The 16089-nt window shown below is 34.5% G+C and overlaps 1 protein-coding gene, 1 long non-coding RNA gene and 1 pseudogene across 3 annotated transcripts; all 3 read right to left on the reverse strand.

Moving 5' to 3' along the window:
• Positions 1–4961: 4961 nt before the first annotated feature.
• LOC115955436 lies at positions 4962–12143 on the reverse strand. Its single transcript, XR_004084141.1, has 4 exons — positions 12087–12143; positions 11233–11273; positions 8414–9744; positions 4962–5015 (listed from the first exon to the last, which is right to left on the reverse strand). It is a non-coding gene; the product is annotated as an uncharacterized LOC115955436 (long non-coding RNA).
• A 50-nt stretch (positions 12144–12193) lies between these two features.
• Positions 12194–13434, reverse strand: LOC115955501 (disease resistance protein RPM1-like). Its single transcript, XM_031073632.1, has 2 exons — positions 12389–13434; positions 12194–12239 (listed from the first exon to the last, which is right to left on the reverse strand). The coding sequence occupies exons 1-2, from the start codon at positions 13432–13434 to the stop codon at positions 12194–12196; spliced, it is 1092 nt and encodes a 363-aa protein (XP_030929492.1).
• Positions 13435–13542: 108 nt separating this feature from the next.
• On the reverse strand, positions 13543–15373 carry LOC115955435 (annotated as a pseudogene). The gene has a single exon (XR_004084140.1). The product of XR_004084140.1 is annotated as a disease resistance protein RPM1-like (transcript).
• Positions 15374–16089: the final 716 nt, after the last annotated feature.

Below are 16089 nucleotides of genomic sequence, written 5' to 3' on the forward strand. Positions count from 1 at the left end.
TCTCCTCTTGATGTCTCTAAGCATACCCAAACCATTCCTCAATTACACAAACTTATGGCTTTTCAGCTCCTCCTATTCTGCAAATCAATCTCCTTTCTTACGGTATTTTACGAACATTTACTCATACCCTCATTCTTGAATAAGTGACTTCAAAGGGTTTCAAATATACCACCGAGGTGCTCTCCACGCTTTTCATAGATTTCACTAGGTTCATAAATCTCTCTATCTCTCCTTCTCTAAAAATTCAAATGTTATGCTCTTCTCTTTCTCATTAAATTTTTGAAAAAAAAAAAAAAGCTTATGTTCTTCTTTAAGAGTCTTGGGGATTCTGTAGTTGAAGGCTTTGCCGACGCCAACCCTTGAAACTATCTCCAATGAAGCACATCAAGGAGCTTTGTTTTTCTTTTTATCCATGTGTACTCCCTACCTGTATTCTTTGTTTATTAGCACCTCATAAATTTTTACTGAAAATTTTCTTGTCAAATATCATCGTATTCTCTATTTGTCTTTTAACGTTGTGAATGATTCTAGGAAGATAGGGCTAACACAGAAGATTAACGGTTGAGCTGTTAAGGTAAAGAAAGAACCTTTATTTGGGTTTTCTTAATGCTATATAGTTAAATTCCTACTTGGCAACTCTAATGTGTCAATGGCTATATAAGACAAATCTTTTTCAATAGCACTATTTTGCCCGACCTTTTTATTTATTTATTTATTTATATATATATTTTATATATGCAATACCAATTACGAAAAGACAAACGACCAAGAGAATTCTTTGAAATTCCTAGATCTATAGATGTTGTCCCTTGCATGAGTTACCTTATGGTAAATAAAATTGTTATATTTGACATGAACCTTAATCATATTATGATAAATATTTGGGCCATTCACAAATACAAGTCGCTATTGAAATTTTGTCCTCCTAAAAATTTTCTGGCTTCATACCTTGGTTGGAATGTGGTTTCCGAAGAGCTTTTCTACACATAACAAATTTCCAGTAATAGCATTGTTTGTGCCTATCTCAATGGTGCGTAGTCTTGCTCAAGATGGAGAATTGGCACGCCTTTCCTTTAGAGGTAAGTAGCCCAAACAATTACTGCAACTAATCATTCTTAATTTATTTTAATAGTTCCTGATGATGAATCGGCTTCAATTAGAACTAAGCTACAACTTAGCAAATGATATTCTTTGAATATTTTTGAAAAAATTACTTCCAAATTTGGTCACTAAATGAAATTCTCTAGGAATTTAATAGTTATCCTACATTGAACATGATTGCAATAAAGTTTGTTGAGGTCTAAAAGGATCACAGTGAGAGAAGCCCAAAAGAGTAAGCCAAGCCCAAAAGAAAAACAAGCCAAGTCCAAAGAAGCAGGTGCAAGGGGACCACGAAAGAATAAACAAGGCCCAGGAGGCTTGAAGCCCAGACGAAGAAACATCAAGAAGAAAAAAAGAAACCCACGGCAAGAGGTTAAGTAGCCAGGATCCTCAGCAACCATCAAGAGGCGCGGATCCTTCCAGGCGCACAGTCAAAAGAAGATTAGGACAGCTCGAAAGAAAAGGACAAGAAAAGAAAATAAGAAACAGAGTAAAAAACACAAGCGCCAAAAGACCCAGCGACCTCTCATGGCACAAGCAGGAAGCGTCTCGGGGAACCAGAACAGAGAAATACGAAAAAAAAGAATGGCAACAGGCGACTTTCAAGTTGGCAGAATGAGATTTCGCCCAGATGGGAAAAAAGGGCAAAAGTGGAACTGCCAAACGGTGAGACCGAGAAGGGCATACCTCAGCACATCCCGAAGAAGGTAACCAACCAAGGACTTTCAAAGGAATCAAAGCTGAAAGAAGGAAAGAATGAGAAAAACAGGAAATAGAACCTGCCAAGTGATAGGCACGGAACAGACTCTATTCACCATAAGACAAAATAGGGGAACCAATGGTTCCCCTGGGATGCCAGAACTTCATTATAAAAGGAGGGGGTAGGTTACGAAGAGGGGAGGAGGAAAAAAGAGATTTTTTAGAGAAAAAGAACTATCAGTAAAGTTGTGGTGAAAAGAAAGAAAACACTAAGGGAAAAGTGAATATTGCTTCCCGGTATCCTGTAAATGCCACTATTGCACATACTCGGATTCAAAGAGAATCAAACTTTGCAAGTTTTGAAGGCTGAAATAGCCATTCAAGACTGTAATTTTTGAGCTTGATTGAACCTTGTATTACGTCCTAGTGAGCCTTCTGTAACCATAACAAAGAACATATTAATGAAATATGTCTCAGTAATTCAAGGATCCTTTTAACATTATTTTGTGCCTCTTTGTTGATCCTGTTTTTTTTTTTTTTTTTTTTTTTTTTTTTTTTTACCTTGTTGTTTTGGCATGTCTTTCAATACGAATATCCTTGCTTGTCATTTTACTTGTATTGTAGGAAGCATCCCCTGTACATTACTTAACTCTTAAACAGCCTGTTAGCTGTGGTGAGTCAAGGCCCGGTTCACCAAACCACTTATTAGGCCCGGGATCCTTGGGCCTGAGTGTCACAAAAAAAGGCACTCTCACAAAGTTCATCTATGAATGAAAATTCACACAGTTTCTTTTTAAAATTTTCTTTCAAGTCTTGACTACCATGTTTGATAACCATAAGGGCAGTCCTTAAATAATTGGTGACATATTTGCATCACTTCGAATGAAGGACTATGATGGCAAAAATGGCCCTTATGTGTGGGACATTTTTTTTTTTTGGCATTAGTTCTTGGTATGTAAGACTTGGTATTAGTGGCAAAAGATATATTTCTTACTATATTTAGCCATAATTAATGTATATTGGAAGCTTCAAGGAGGCTGAAAAATCATTATAGATGAATCATTACAATTTTGTTAATAAGTTGAACAAAATGGTCAAATTTCAACCTTTCATTTTTCTTTACAAAGATAGTTGTCGTTAACTTCCTACAAGACTCATCTTCCTGCTGGACTATAAAGACTTTCTTTTTCCTTTTCCTCTTTTTACCAATATAATATAATTGAAGCTAATTCTTTAAAATGTATATTACAAGGTTCAAGGTTATATATAGCACAAGGTTCATGTGAGAGAGCATGAGGTCCTGGTATGAGCCGCACTAATTTTGCATTTAGTCAATTTTTTTTTACTATTATCCAAAATTTCACATTAACTTATTATTACTATTATCTCATTAATCTCTCATTAATTGTTTGAGCTTACACCATGCCTTTGTCTCTTCTTCATGACTTTTAGTATAGCTACTGTTTTAGTATTAAAAATAAAAGAAAAAATAATAATTCTAAAACAAAATACGCTTATCGAGGAATATTGGAGAAAATATTAATATTTGTTGTTACACTGATGCCTTTTCTTTCATACATGGTTTGTCCATTGACTCATTATATGGTTTGAGTAGATTGATCTTTGAGATACGTTGCTACTAATTTGATTTTTAATATTTCACAATGTATATGTTTCTTTGCTCTAATTATTAAATTAGTTTACTTTTTCTTTATAATATATGTACAACATTATCCAAAACCGTCTTACATAAAACATCACAATATTATTCATGCATCGCACGAGCAACTTACTAGTTTTGTATAATGGGTTTAATTTATTTTGATCATTATGATATTTGCAAGTGAACAATTTTGCATTTTTTGCGGTCACTAATTTTTTTTTCCCTCTACATCCCTACATGAAGTTTGTGAGTTTTTTTTCTTTTTTACATAATTAACATATATGAACATAGCTAGCTATGTACCTATTTCTCTGTTTATATGATTGAATTCTTGTTTTGGGCGATTCAATTAATTTTGTATTTTTGGGAAAATCTAATGGTTGGTCCTAGCTTCATGCTAACTCAGTTTCATTTCATTTATTTGTCTTAGTGACTTTAAAGTTATACAGAAGTAAAACTATATATGCTTAAGCTCTTTTAGGCTGCAGCTTAATAATTTTTCTCTTTTCTTTAACATATAAGAGCAGGATATTTAAGAAGAAAAAGAAAGAAATAAGTTGTACCCTTTATATAATTGGCAGAGATCTTCTTTTAGCTATTTCAATTTGGATTTGCCTAAACACCTTCCACCTCTAACTATGATAACTTGAAGTTCAATGCCATACTCTTATATTTGTATATATTAGTTTAGTGATTGGAATTTCTTTTTCCCCTTTTTTTTTTGTTGGGTGTATCCCTTCTAAGGTCATGAGTTTTAGAATGTCTAGGTTTAGGACAACTACCTTAGTTTATTGTAGTTGTCTTTTTTAAAAAGACTCCATGGTTAAGATCCTTATTCAAGAGTTTATGACTAATTTGAGGTAGCCTAACCTCCAAGAGAATTGAAAGAATAAAAGAGGGAAATTAGAGAAAATAACTGATAGAGGAATAGAGAGAGAAATGCAGACTGTAACTTTTCATAGCTTTAGAAGAATTACAACACACATACCACTTTTATGTTTATCATATTCTTTCTGATTTTAATTCACTCAGAATCCAGGTACTTTCATTTTTTAAACACATACCATACCTTCTTGCTTATTTATTTATTTATTTAAATGTTAAATTTTGTATAATGGATTTTATTTATTTTGATCATTATGATATTTGCAGGTGAACATCTTTGCAGTTTTTGCAGTCACAACTTTCTTTTACCTTTGCATCTCCGCATGAAGTTTGTGAGTTTTTTTTAGCATAATTAACATATATGAACATAACTAGCTATGTACCTATTTCTCTGTTCATATGATTGAATTCCTATTTCGGGTGAGTCAATTAATTTTGTACTTTTTTCAGACATGTTTTGAGTAAAGATGTGGGTTTTATCTTTTTCACTATGTCATATAGTCCATATATCTGGGTTTAGGAACATATTGTGAGTATCATTGAAATTCTGTAGACATGTTTGGGCAAAGGTGGGTTGTTTTCAATTTCCCCCATGTCTCATAGTCATTGTATATGGATTTTTTAGGATGTCACTCGATTGTCCCATGGACCTTTCTGCTTCTACAATCTTCTCTCCTAATTAGGTGGATGTAAAAGTTTCCCACTTTCAAGAATGTACTTTGGGTTCGGAATTTGTTGCTAGAAAAAAAAAAAAAAATCAACAAGCCCTAGTTCCTTGGTACAAAACCGTTTAATAACTTGCACCTGTGTAATGTGTCTTTTATTGATTTATGCAGTTCCTTGGCACAAATTTAAATTCACAATTGATGTTTGTTACTTATAATTCAATGTAAGGATTAGATTAATAGTATTGTTTCTTTTGATTGCAGGTTTTTTTTTTTCCTTTTATTACTACCTCTTTTGTGTTGTGGGTCATATATGGGTCTGTTCATTTTTTAGTATTTGGCTTGGGATAGATAATACTTGAAGTAATTTTTACTTTTTATATATTATATATCATTATATAATATTTATATTTCCAAGCATCACGTGGGTTTGCAGCTAATGGTAATAAAAACAATAGAATTTTGAGATAGTTTGAAACAATTGAATTTTGAAATAATTTGAGGGGAAAAAGAGAAGACAGAAAACATGAAAGCTTTTCTTGATTTGGCCACAAGGCCTACATCTACAAGACAAAAATCCAACTGGTTACATTTTCATTTACTTAGATAATAAGAACAAAATATTAGAATGGGAACTACATACACAAATCAATCACAAATTTAATATTGAAATTAAACAATTTGCAAATGAATTTGCAATAAGTTACATTTTATGGTAATGCCTAACAAAAGAATGCTGCTATGATAATGTTTAGGTAGGGAAGCCACTGTGATTGCCCTTTTCAACCAATTTTCTTTAAATAAATAAAATATATATATATATATATATATATATATTCGTTATATTTTTCTCAAGCACTTTCAATTGCAAGTTCGAACTTGGGACCTCTATTTTCTTAAACTAATTGGCTGTAAGCCCAATGACCACTAGATCACCACCTCAATGGTTGTCTATACCATATATTGTTAAACCAAGTTTCTCTTATTTGCATGATAATAATTGCAAAAGAATAAAATAACTCCATTTTAGGCTGGGCTTATCTTTTTCGAGGTCAAGATTATCTTGATTTTGAGGTAATTTTATTATGGAGTTCTTAAAATTCTATTAATTTATTTTCAAATAAAAATATTTGGATTTTACCAAGTTATCAATCTGTAAACAAAAGTCAATATCATCTTTTTCAATTAAAAAAAATTAACTGATATCTATATGTGAGGTGTACATGTACTACCGTGTACAACCAAGCATCTCAACCATTCATGAAACTTTCTCTAATGTTTTATCAATGGTATTAAAAATAAATAAATAAATAAAAATTAAAAAAAAAAAAAAAACCATTCATGTTGGTCTCAAATAAGCATTGTGCCTATTATTCAACGACTCCATTACATATTTCCTAATTTGTCTTATTGTGAGCAAAAAATTGGAGGAAGGAAACGATGTTGAGGTTCAAAATGGGGTATACTGAGGTTGAGGTTCTACATTAACTCATTACTATACTTACCGGTGACTGAGGCTCTGAAATGACCCAAAAGATTAGGCAAATTCAGGACAATCCATTGATCATCATTTACAATGAAGGTGAGGATTTGGAGTTGGATGATTGATGATGCTCTGAGGCCTCAAATGGAAACAAAGAGTATGTCAATATATAGGGTCGTTTCCGCAGTAGCAACAGCAACAGCCAATCCCAATAAAGGATTTTGGATTGTAACCTTCATGAGATGCAGTTATTATTTGCAATGCCACTAGCAATATTCAACCACAAATAAAAATCTGCAATTCCACTGTATATTCATACAACCACCATCATATATCTATAACTACTAGAATGTAATCCATGCTTAGGATTATATTTTCTGTCAGAACAATGACTATCCACACCTTCCCTCTAACACTAAAGATATGTGCTTGGATGATAGCCAAAGTTAATGGAAGTAGCGATATGAAAGACCACTGACCATAATCCCCTATTGCTATATTACAAAAAAGGATATACACATTTCTGCACTTGAAAACATTTACCGAAACACTATAATTTTGAGATAATTTGAGGGAGAAAAGAGAACAGTTAGAAGACGTGAGAGCTTTATGTGATTCGGCCACAAAGCCTACACCCATGGTACAAGAACCCATCCAATTACATTTTCTTCATTCACTTAGATGATAATACATTCCAATAGAACTAAATTCAATGAGGGGAATTACATACACAAATCAAGCACAATTTGAATTTTGAATTGAAATTAAACAATCAGCAAAATGAATTTGCAATAAGCTGCATTCTACAAGAAAACAAAATAACAGTAACATCTATGTTAATTAAAACCATACCACAGTGGTTCTTCAACAACCATGTTGAACTCTTCGTGCCAGGTAGATATAGAAAGAACTTTGGAGAGCAGGTTATCCCATTACTAAAAGAACGAATTAATGGATTGTTTCCAACAGTCCAACAATATTTCTCGTTGTTCTATTAGTCCAAGAATTCTAAAAGGTGTTGTGGAACATTCGTTCTCTAAATGGGTGAGAGTACTAATTGCTATGCGCACCATGGTAAGACTGTTACAGTTTTCTATAGTCAGCTTTTGAAGTTTAGGCATTGCTAGTCCCGGAATGACTACACACTTCAATCACCAGCATTGTTCAATTACTAATATCCTTCGTTCCAAAAACCATCCTGCTCGAAATTCAAGTACCTCACCACTGTAAGCATCATGCAGATGGAGCACCTTTAGAGAAGGCAAATCCCAAAGAACCTCAAGGGGGCTTTTCCCTAGCTGTGACCATTTGAGTTCTAATTTAAACAAACCTTTTAGTGAAAGAATCCATTCTGGAATGTTGTGCAACCTCCCTCCAAGAGATAGATTTTCAATCATTTGAGGAGACTTCTTAACATAATTCAAATCAAGAAATTCATTTGCTGATTCCACATACAAAGAAGAAAGATTTTCCATATTCTCAATGGATGCACAAAAATCACGACTGTCTTTATTCTTGAGCTCTGTGATCCCCAGTTTCCTCAGTTCAATCAAGTTCCCCAAATCTTCAACAATACTCCCATTCTTGTTATTTGCCTTGATAAGTGACAATTTCTGTAACCATTTCAAACACCTAATTCCTTGAGACACCTCTACTCCTACAGTAGCATTATTTCTGCCTCGACAATCAACTAATAAATAGAGCAACTTTGGAATTTCCAGGATCCCCATTGGCAACTCTGAGACAAAAGTTTGTCTAAGGTCCAAAACAATTAGGTTCTGAAGCTTCTTAATAGATTTTGGAAGTGAATCTATCTTTGTATTCCTTAGACTTAAGTACCTCAGAAGGTTGAGAGTGACAACTTCTTGAGGAAAAGCCAGCAAGACTGCATTTTCCAAGTCTAGAACTCTCAATAACCTAAAGTTGCTAAAAACTCCTCTGACCAGTAATTCGAAACTCCTGTCTCCCCCAAACATAGAGAAGGTACGAACATGAGAGAAGTCCTTCCCTTGTAATATTGGTGGTGCATATATGGAGAGACAAGCGCCGGTGGTTCTGACTCAAATTTGTATGTGGCCTTGTAATAACAGTAACAAAATTTTCTTTCTCAGATTTGGAAAGGATGAAACCTCTTGCAAGATTAGAAACTCGGCAACTCCTCACTCGTCCTTCACAATCCCATCTACTCACTTGAACCAAGCTCATTTGAACTAGCTCGTCTAGGTACTCATCCGCCACTTGCTCCAGAGTTTGACCTCTTTTTTCCTCAATAAACCCCTCTGCTATCCACAAGCGAATTAGTCTTCCGCGTGTAACAGAGTAATCTTCAGGAAAATTGCTGAAGTACATGAAACAAGACTTAAGATTAGGCGATAGATGGTAGTAACTCTGCAAGAATTTTCCGATATATTCAAGGCTTCCTGGTTCAAACTCAAGATTGTCATGGACTTTCTTGAACTCCATAATAGTTTGTGGCTTACTGGATAAGATATTGCCAATTGCAACAATCGCTTGTGGCAATCCTTCACATCGTTTCACAATTTTCTCAGACCACTCCTCACATGAAATAAGGCATTTACCAATTGGGAAGGCCTTTTTAAGGAAGAGCTCTGAAGCCTCTTCCCATGTTAATGGATTTAGATTGAGATCATAAATAAAATCATGAGAGGTGGCACAACAAGAAGAAATGTTGCGTTTACGAGTAGAAACGATTATTCTACTACCTTGATTATTACAAGGAAGTACATTTCTAATGCATTTCCACTCATCTTCACTCCAAATACCATCTAAAACAAGTATGTACCTTTTCTGCTGTAAATGAGTGTGTAGACACCGTCTTCGATCTGTTCCTTGGTAAGCTGGAAATTCCAACGCCTCCCAAATTCTCTTTTACATGCCCTCACAAGAGCGTGATACAGGAACCCAAGCATGGCATTCGAAAGTTACCTTCACCATTTGATAGACTTCATAGATAAGAGTGGTTTTATCCGAGCCAGCACCTCCTAATACTGAAATTACAACATCCCTTGATTCATTGTTGAGAATAAGTTGCCGAAGTTCTTTTCCGCGCCTTTCAATTCCCACAAGAGGCTCATCCGAGGAATATGGATAAGCCTCTGGAGGGATCTCTGCAGCCGTAGAACTTGAAGGCTTTGAGTGGATCATCGTTCAATCCAGTCTAATAAATATATATAATTTGACTAGGTGAAGGTGTGGATGACATGTAGACCTTCATAGAGAGATGTAGGCTGTATATCAAATATCAACGATAACTTGGTCGATCAATTTATTTTATTCAAAGGAAATTTAAAAAAACAAAAACAAAAGTTGGTACCAAAATCGAAGAACATTCTATACTATATTGGCACCAAAAGTTGAGTATAGAGATCATTCTGGAAATGGTCTAACCTAAAGTACCTGATCAAATGCATCTATGGCCAATTACAGAATTCCTAATAAAAGCAATAACTCATAAAAGAGAGATATCGAAACCACAGAGAGAGAACTATTCAAAGAGGTTCAAATCATTTTACAAAATAAACAATTACGGGGTGATTCCAGTTGTACATAGGAAAATAGTAACATGGATTGTGAAAATCAATCCATGATTGTTCTGAAAACCACTTATCTGGGCTGACACAATGAGCACATTGAGCAACAAACTAGAGGAGACAACTGTAAACATGTGAAATTAAAACCACAAAATTTCCTACTTGATTGAGTCTGGAAAAAAAATAAGCAAGCCCAACCGGTGCCAGTAGCAACAGTTATATTCGTTCTCCATCTAAGTCTACAAACAAAGCCCAACAATTCCGAGCTAAGCTAAGCTTCGCATAAAAATGATGGAGATTCTAGCCTTTTGCCCTTAATTTTTAAAAAATTTAGCAATATGCCCCTTTTTCGAAACTATATAAGGATATGCCCCTGTTACGATACTTGATTACCTTAAAATCGAGTTCCATTAAAATACTCGATTTGTAGAAAATCGAGTTATTTCAAATAAAACTAAAAAAAAAAAAAAAAAAAAAAAGCATGGAACTCGATTTTAAGGAAGTCGAATTCCAAAACGCCGCTATAGGGCTTTAAAACGTCACTATAGGGCTTAAAAACGCTACTATAGGACACCTTGAACTTGGTATGGGGACTTATAAAATTTTTTTTTGCAGGAAAACGCCGCTATAGGGCATAAAAACGTCACTATAGGGCCTAAAACATCACTATAGGCACCAGAACAAAGCGATTACACATAAAATTTTTTGCAGAAAAACGCCGCTATAGGGCCTTAAAACGTCACTATAGGGCTTAAAAACACCACTATAGGGCACCTTGAATATGGGCCAATTACACTTATAAAAAATTTGCAGGAAAACGCCGCTATAGGGATTTAAAACGTCACTATAGGGCTTAAAAACGCCACTATAGGACTCCCTGAATATAGAGCAATCACACTTATAAAAATTATTTTTGCATGGAACTCGATTTCCTAAAACTCGAGTTCCATGGAATTTTTTTTTTTTTTTTTAAGTTTGATCGGGTATAACTCGATTTCTACAAATCGAGTATTTAATTGAACTCGATTTTAGGATAATCGAGTATATAGTTTGCAAACAGGGGCATGTTGCTATTTTTTTTTCAAAATTAGGGGTAAAATGCCAGAATCCTCTAAAAATGATCTAATAGGGATATTGAAGATTCAAACTATTAAAGCGTCATATTATGCGAAAAAGTGTACTTACAAATTTGTATTAACATTATTGAGTAGAACTTGATTGTTTACCTGCCACAAATCACAAATGGACAAACTTTGATTAGTAATGAAGAAATTTACACACACAAAAAAAAAAAAAAGTACACTAAAAATCTCAAATTTGAAACCTCAAATTAAATGCTTCAACAAAACTTTTTTTTTTTTTTTAATACTCTTTCTACAAGTATAAATTATTTTATAACATTTTTACAAACTATTGTTGTGGCCAATTTCTTACTATTTCTTATCTAAATCCACCACCAACATTATTTTTTTTATTTACTAATAACAACTCACTATATTTGTAGTTTGTAAAATTTTTTGTAAAAAAATTTGTATTTCTAACATTTTCCCTAAATAAAACATCAACTAACACACTTTAAGTAGGGGTAAAATTGTCTTCTCAACCAAAAAAAAAAAAAAAGAGTAAAAGTGCAATCTTGTAAATTCCTAAAAGTAATATTTTGACAATTTTCAGATCTCTCTATAGTCTGTAACTAGTTTTGTTTTGACTTTTGATACAAGTATTGTATTGTTTTGATACAAGTATTGTACATTAATATGAAAAGCACACACCCAAATCTAGCAAAGTAGCTCATGCCTCTAAATTTGTCATAGAAGTGTAATTTAAGTGTTATATGAAAATATCAAAACCCAAACAAGCAGACCATTAAAACGGTAGATGGTGAATTACATATTTCAAGAAATGCAAGATAAAAATGACAACAATTGCTTTTTACTATACAAATCTACAATAGAAATCCCACGGTATTATTTACTAGAAAAGAAAAAATATATATTATCAAGAAATCTAAAGCCATATTTTAGCTAAATTGCAATAACCTTTCTCAACTGAAGCACTGATATTTTAGCATCTAAACTCATTCTGGTTGAATATTTGCCTTTGCCCTCTTGACCTCGCAAAATGCTTGGAACGAAGATTGTGTTTGTCATGGCCATAATATCTTGTACGAAGCTTCCGGAAGAGAAAAATGACTGGTACATGCTCAACAATCCAGTAATGTAGCCCTTGCTCAGGATCCAAACTTTCTTCAAATTCTTTGGGCATCCCCCAAAATCCCAATTCTTTGAGGTTTTTCAGATGTTGGATTCCGGAAGGCACTTCTTTAAGTTCCGGACAATACCCAATGGAAAAAAATTCAAGAACAGGCAATGTTCCTTCATCTATCAATAGCGTATGCAATGCATTTAAGTGTCTAATCCATAGCCACTTGAGTTTTGGAAACCCTTCAGGCTTAAAATGCAAATGTTCTCCGTTGTATGCTTGGCGTGAGATCATAAGCTCTCGTAAGTTTTGTAGATTTTGAAGGACTTTCAATGGGTCATCATTTAACCTGGACCATAAAATCTTTAGTTTGACCAGATGTTGAAGTTCTGAAATCCATTCTGGTAACTTCTCTAATCGCCCCTTTATATGCAGGTTTTGAAGAAATTGAGGTGGGGATGAAATGAATTTTAAATCAACTATCTCATCTTTGCTAATTAAGGTTACATCAAGAGATTGAAGGTGGTTCATATTTTCAATAGAGGCACACAAAGCCGTCATGGTTTCCTTTGACAGGTTTTTCACGCCTAGCTTCCTCAATTGTCTTAACTTTCCCAACTCTTTAGTAAGATCAACCCCTCCATGATTCAACTCCACATAATACAACTTTTGCAAGTTCTTTAAACACCCAACTCCCTTTTGTATCTTTACCCCTTTTCCCAAAGTCAAACTAGTTTCTTTTTCAAAATCAAGATTGAAAGCTACAAAATATCGTAGCTTACGAAGGTTGTTGATCTCAATTGGTATATCAGAAACTAGGGACTGCTTTAGATCTAGAGTCTCCAGATTTTGCAACTTTCCTATGGATTTTGGAAGAATTTTAACTTTGGTATTTCTTAAACTTAAATACCTTAAATGAAATAAACTTCCAACATCTTCAGGAATGCAATCCAACAAAGCATCTTCAAAATCCATGACTTTCAAAAGCTTGAAGTTAGCAACAAAAGTACTCATAAAGGACTTTGGAAATTCATCAAGATTAAAAAATAAAAGAGAATGAATATGAGTGTTCCCAAATTCCTTTAATACAACATATGAAACTCCATCAATTGACATGCATCGAGTTAATCCTTCAAAGCGAGACTCTTGTTTTGAGAGAACATGACAAAAACTCAAATCCTTCATCTTTCGAAGCATGATCTCACGTAAGATATCATGGAGTCAACATTTTATAACTTTCCCAGATATGTCACCATATGATTCTTGAACCAAGCTTCTGTGGATTAATTCAGTCTAGTATTCTTGTGCAACTTCCTCAAATGTTTTACCCTCCAATTCCTTCACAAATCCTTTAGCTATCCATTGTCTAATCAATTAGATGCACCTAATGGAGTAATCTTCTGGATACATACCAAGGTATAATAAGCAAGATTTGAGGTGGCATGGCAAGTCTTCATGACTTAGGGACAAGATTTTATCAACACCTGTAAGATAGGGATTTCTTCCTAACTCAAACCCAACACTATCATGCAAGTTTTTCCATTCAAAGACAGTTTTGTCTTTGGCTGACAGAAGACCACCTATAGCAACAATTGCAAGTGGTAAGCCTTTGCACTTCTCAACAATGTCCTGAGACATGAATTTCTCCAATATTGGGGGACAATGTCCTCCAAATTCAAATTGGAACGCCCTTTTGCAGAATAGCTCCCATGCCTCATCAGGAGTTAGCGGTTGCAATTCAAAAACATCAACATGTGAAGATTTTTTACAAAAACTAGCTACCTCCCGATTACGTGTTGTGATCATAATTCTACCACCCTTATTATTATCATCAGGCAAAGCATGTTTTATACCCTCCCAAAAGTCAATTTTCCATACATCATCAAATATGACCACATGCGTTTTTAGCCATAAGTAATCTCTTAATTTACTTACCACTGATTGCTCATCCATTGTGTCAATTTCCGGCATAGGAAGCTCCATTCTGGCCTCATGAAATTGCTTTATGATGCTTCTTAATAGATCTTGTATGTTGTAAGATTTAGACACTGAAATCCATGCATAGCATTCAAAGTGTCCTCTAACCATTTGATGATCATAGATTTTTTTGGCAAGTGTGGTCTTGCCTAGTCCCCCCATTCCTACTACCGAAATTACAATACGATGAGGTTGTCCTTCTACCAACCGGCCTATCAATTCATTTCTAGAAGATTCAATTCCAACAACATCAGTATCCTCAAGATAAAGGGAGTCCTTTCGAGGGTCATTCCAGCTAACATTCCGAGCACCATAGCTTGATCCTTGGCCAGTGGATTGGAAGTGATATTTTTCGCTTCTTTCCTTAATTTTATGCAGCGATGCTTTGATCTAATGAACCTCACTAGCTATCTTATGACGGACTTTCAATGATTTGAGAAAGTGAGTGGTTTTTTGCAGGAAACCGTTGAGACCACGCCGATGAGGATCATGAACTGCCACGTGAAGCAAGTATTGGTCGATTGCAACGTCTATGTGAAAAGCTACTTCTCTAACGTGTTTCACCCATGTTTTGACACCCTCGCTCATGTCTTCTTCAGCTGTTGCTCTTGCATCTGCGTCCCTGAGGAAGGATTGAATGCTCTCCAGTTCATCTTTGATGTCAGCTACTTCTCCATGGATGCCTCCTAACAGTTTTGCTTCTTTGGTCAGCAAGGGAACCAGCCTGTTAATGAGACAAAATACTGAATATTCCGACATATCGCGTCTGTTCTTACTCCTTCAAACCGTTTGGTTTTTCTCTAGAATGAATCGTTGTCTGCGATTGGGCTTACAGTTTAGATCTTGTAATTTGAAATTCACAAACACCAACTGTTAGCACCTTGAGATCTACAATCTAGCTTCAAATTTCGTAACCTTTCCCACGTGTTGTCTGGCATGGAGCTCCGCTTTTCTAGCTGTCAACTCTGGGCTGGGGACTTGCTTCTGGTCTGTTGAAATGTTTTCGGGTGCATTTTTGTGTTAATTCAGGAAGCAAAGACTTTTTTTTTTCAGTGGGTGGAAATAGAATTTCTGATTATGCAATAGCAAAGATGATGAGGGAAGGTTGACGAGAGAGAGAGAGAGTATATTGAATGAAAATTTAGCAAAAAGTTAGAAAGGAGTTTGAACAAAACGTGTGGTGTGGATGTAGTAGGTTTTCAAAATGTGTGGTGGGTGGGATATTCCAATGCGTAAGTGTAGGATTTGTGGGAAAAAAATATCAAGTGAGTAATGATATTGCTATTAATTAGTGCACTAACATTTTGTTATTTGAAAAATTAAAAAATAATTAAAATGCTTTGTTGTGGTTACCTCTCTCTTCTTCTTCCTCTTCTTCTTCTTCTTTTTGGTTGAATTTTGTCAAGTGGTGTCCAAAAGTTGGTAAGTTAATGTTTAATGTTTTAATATTATTATTTAATTCTTTTTGTTAAAATGGCTAGTTATAAAATTAATTATTCATTTTTATAGTTATTTATTATTTATTTATGACAGACCATTAACCCAATCATAATATCGAGAACTGCTCTTTATTCTGATTCTTTGATCATAAATACAGAGTTTAAAAAAGATAAGAAAAGTATAACCAAGCAAAATGAACAATTTCCACAGGAGATGATGAATCATGAACCTGCATTATTGAGGAAAAAGTGACTACAGAAGTGTTTAGCCAGTGAGGTTGACTACACAAGTGCGTACCATAGATGTTACGTGGTAGATACTGACCCTTGTCGGGAAAATTATCCCCCTTAGCTCGATGAACCTAGCAGATTCCTTAGTATGGGCTAAGACACCAAATGGATGCTTCACAGTAAAGAGTGCATA

Source organism: Quercus lobata, chromosome 8 (genome assembly GCF_001633185.2).
Source record: "Quercus lobata isolate SW786 chromosome 8, ValleyOak3.0 Primary Assembly, whole genome shotgun sequence".
In the NCBI taxonomy this organism is placed as follows: domain Eukaryota; kingdom Viridiplantae; phylum Streptophyta; class Magnoliopsida; order Fagales; family Fagaceae; genus Quercus; species Quercus lobata.

Bases quoted from the DNA above. Each gene is read 5' to 3' on its own strand.
- LOC115955501 (XM_031073632.1), bottom strand. From the start codon at position 13,434: ATGAAGGATTTGAGTTTTTGTCATGTTCTCTCAAAACAAGAGTCTCGC. The intron at 12,240-12,388 runs GTATTGTCCGGA...AGCATGTACCAG, and splicing joins CTTGAATTTTTTTCCATTGG to TCATTTTTCTCTTCCGGAAG.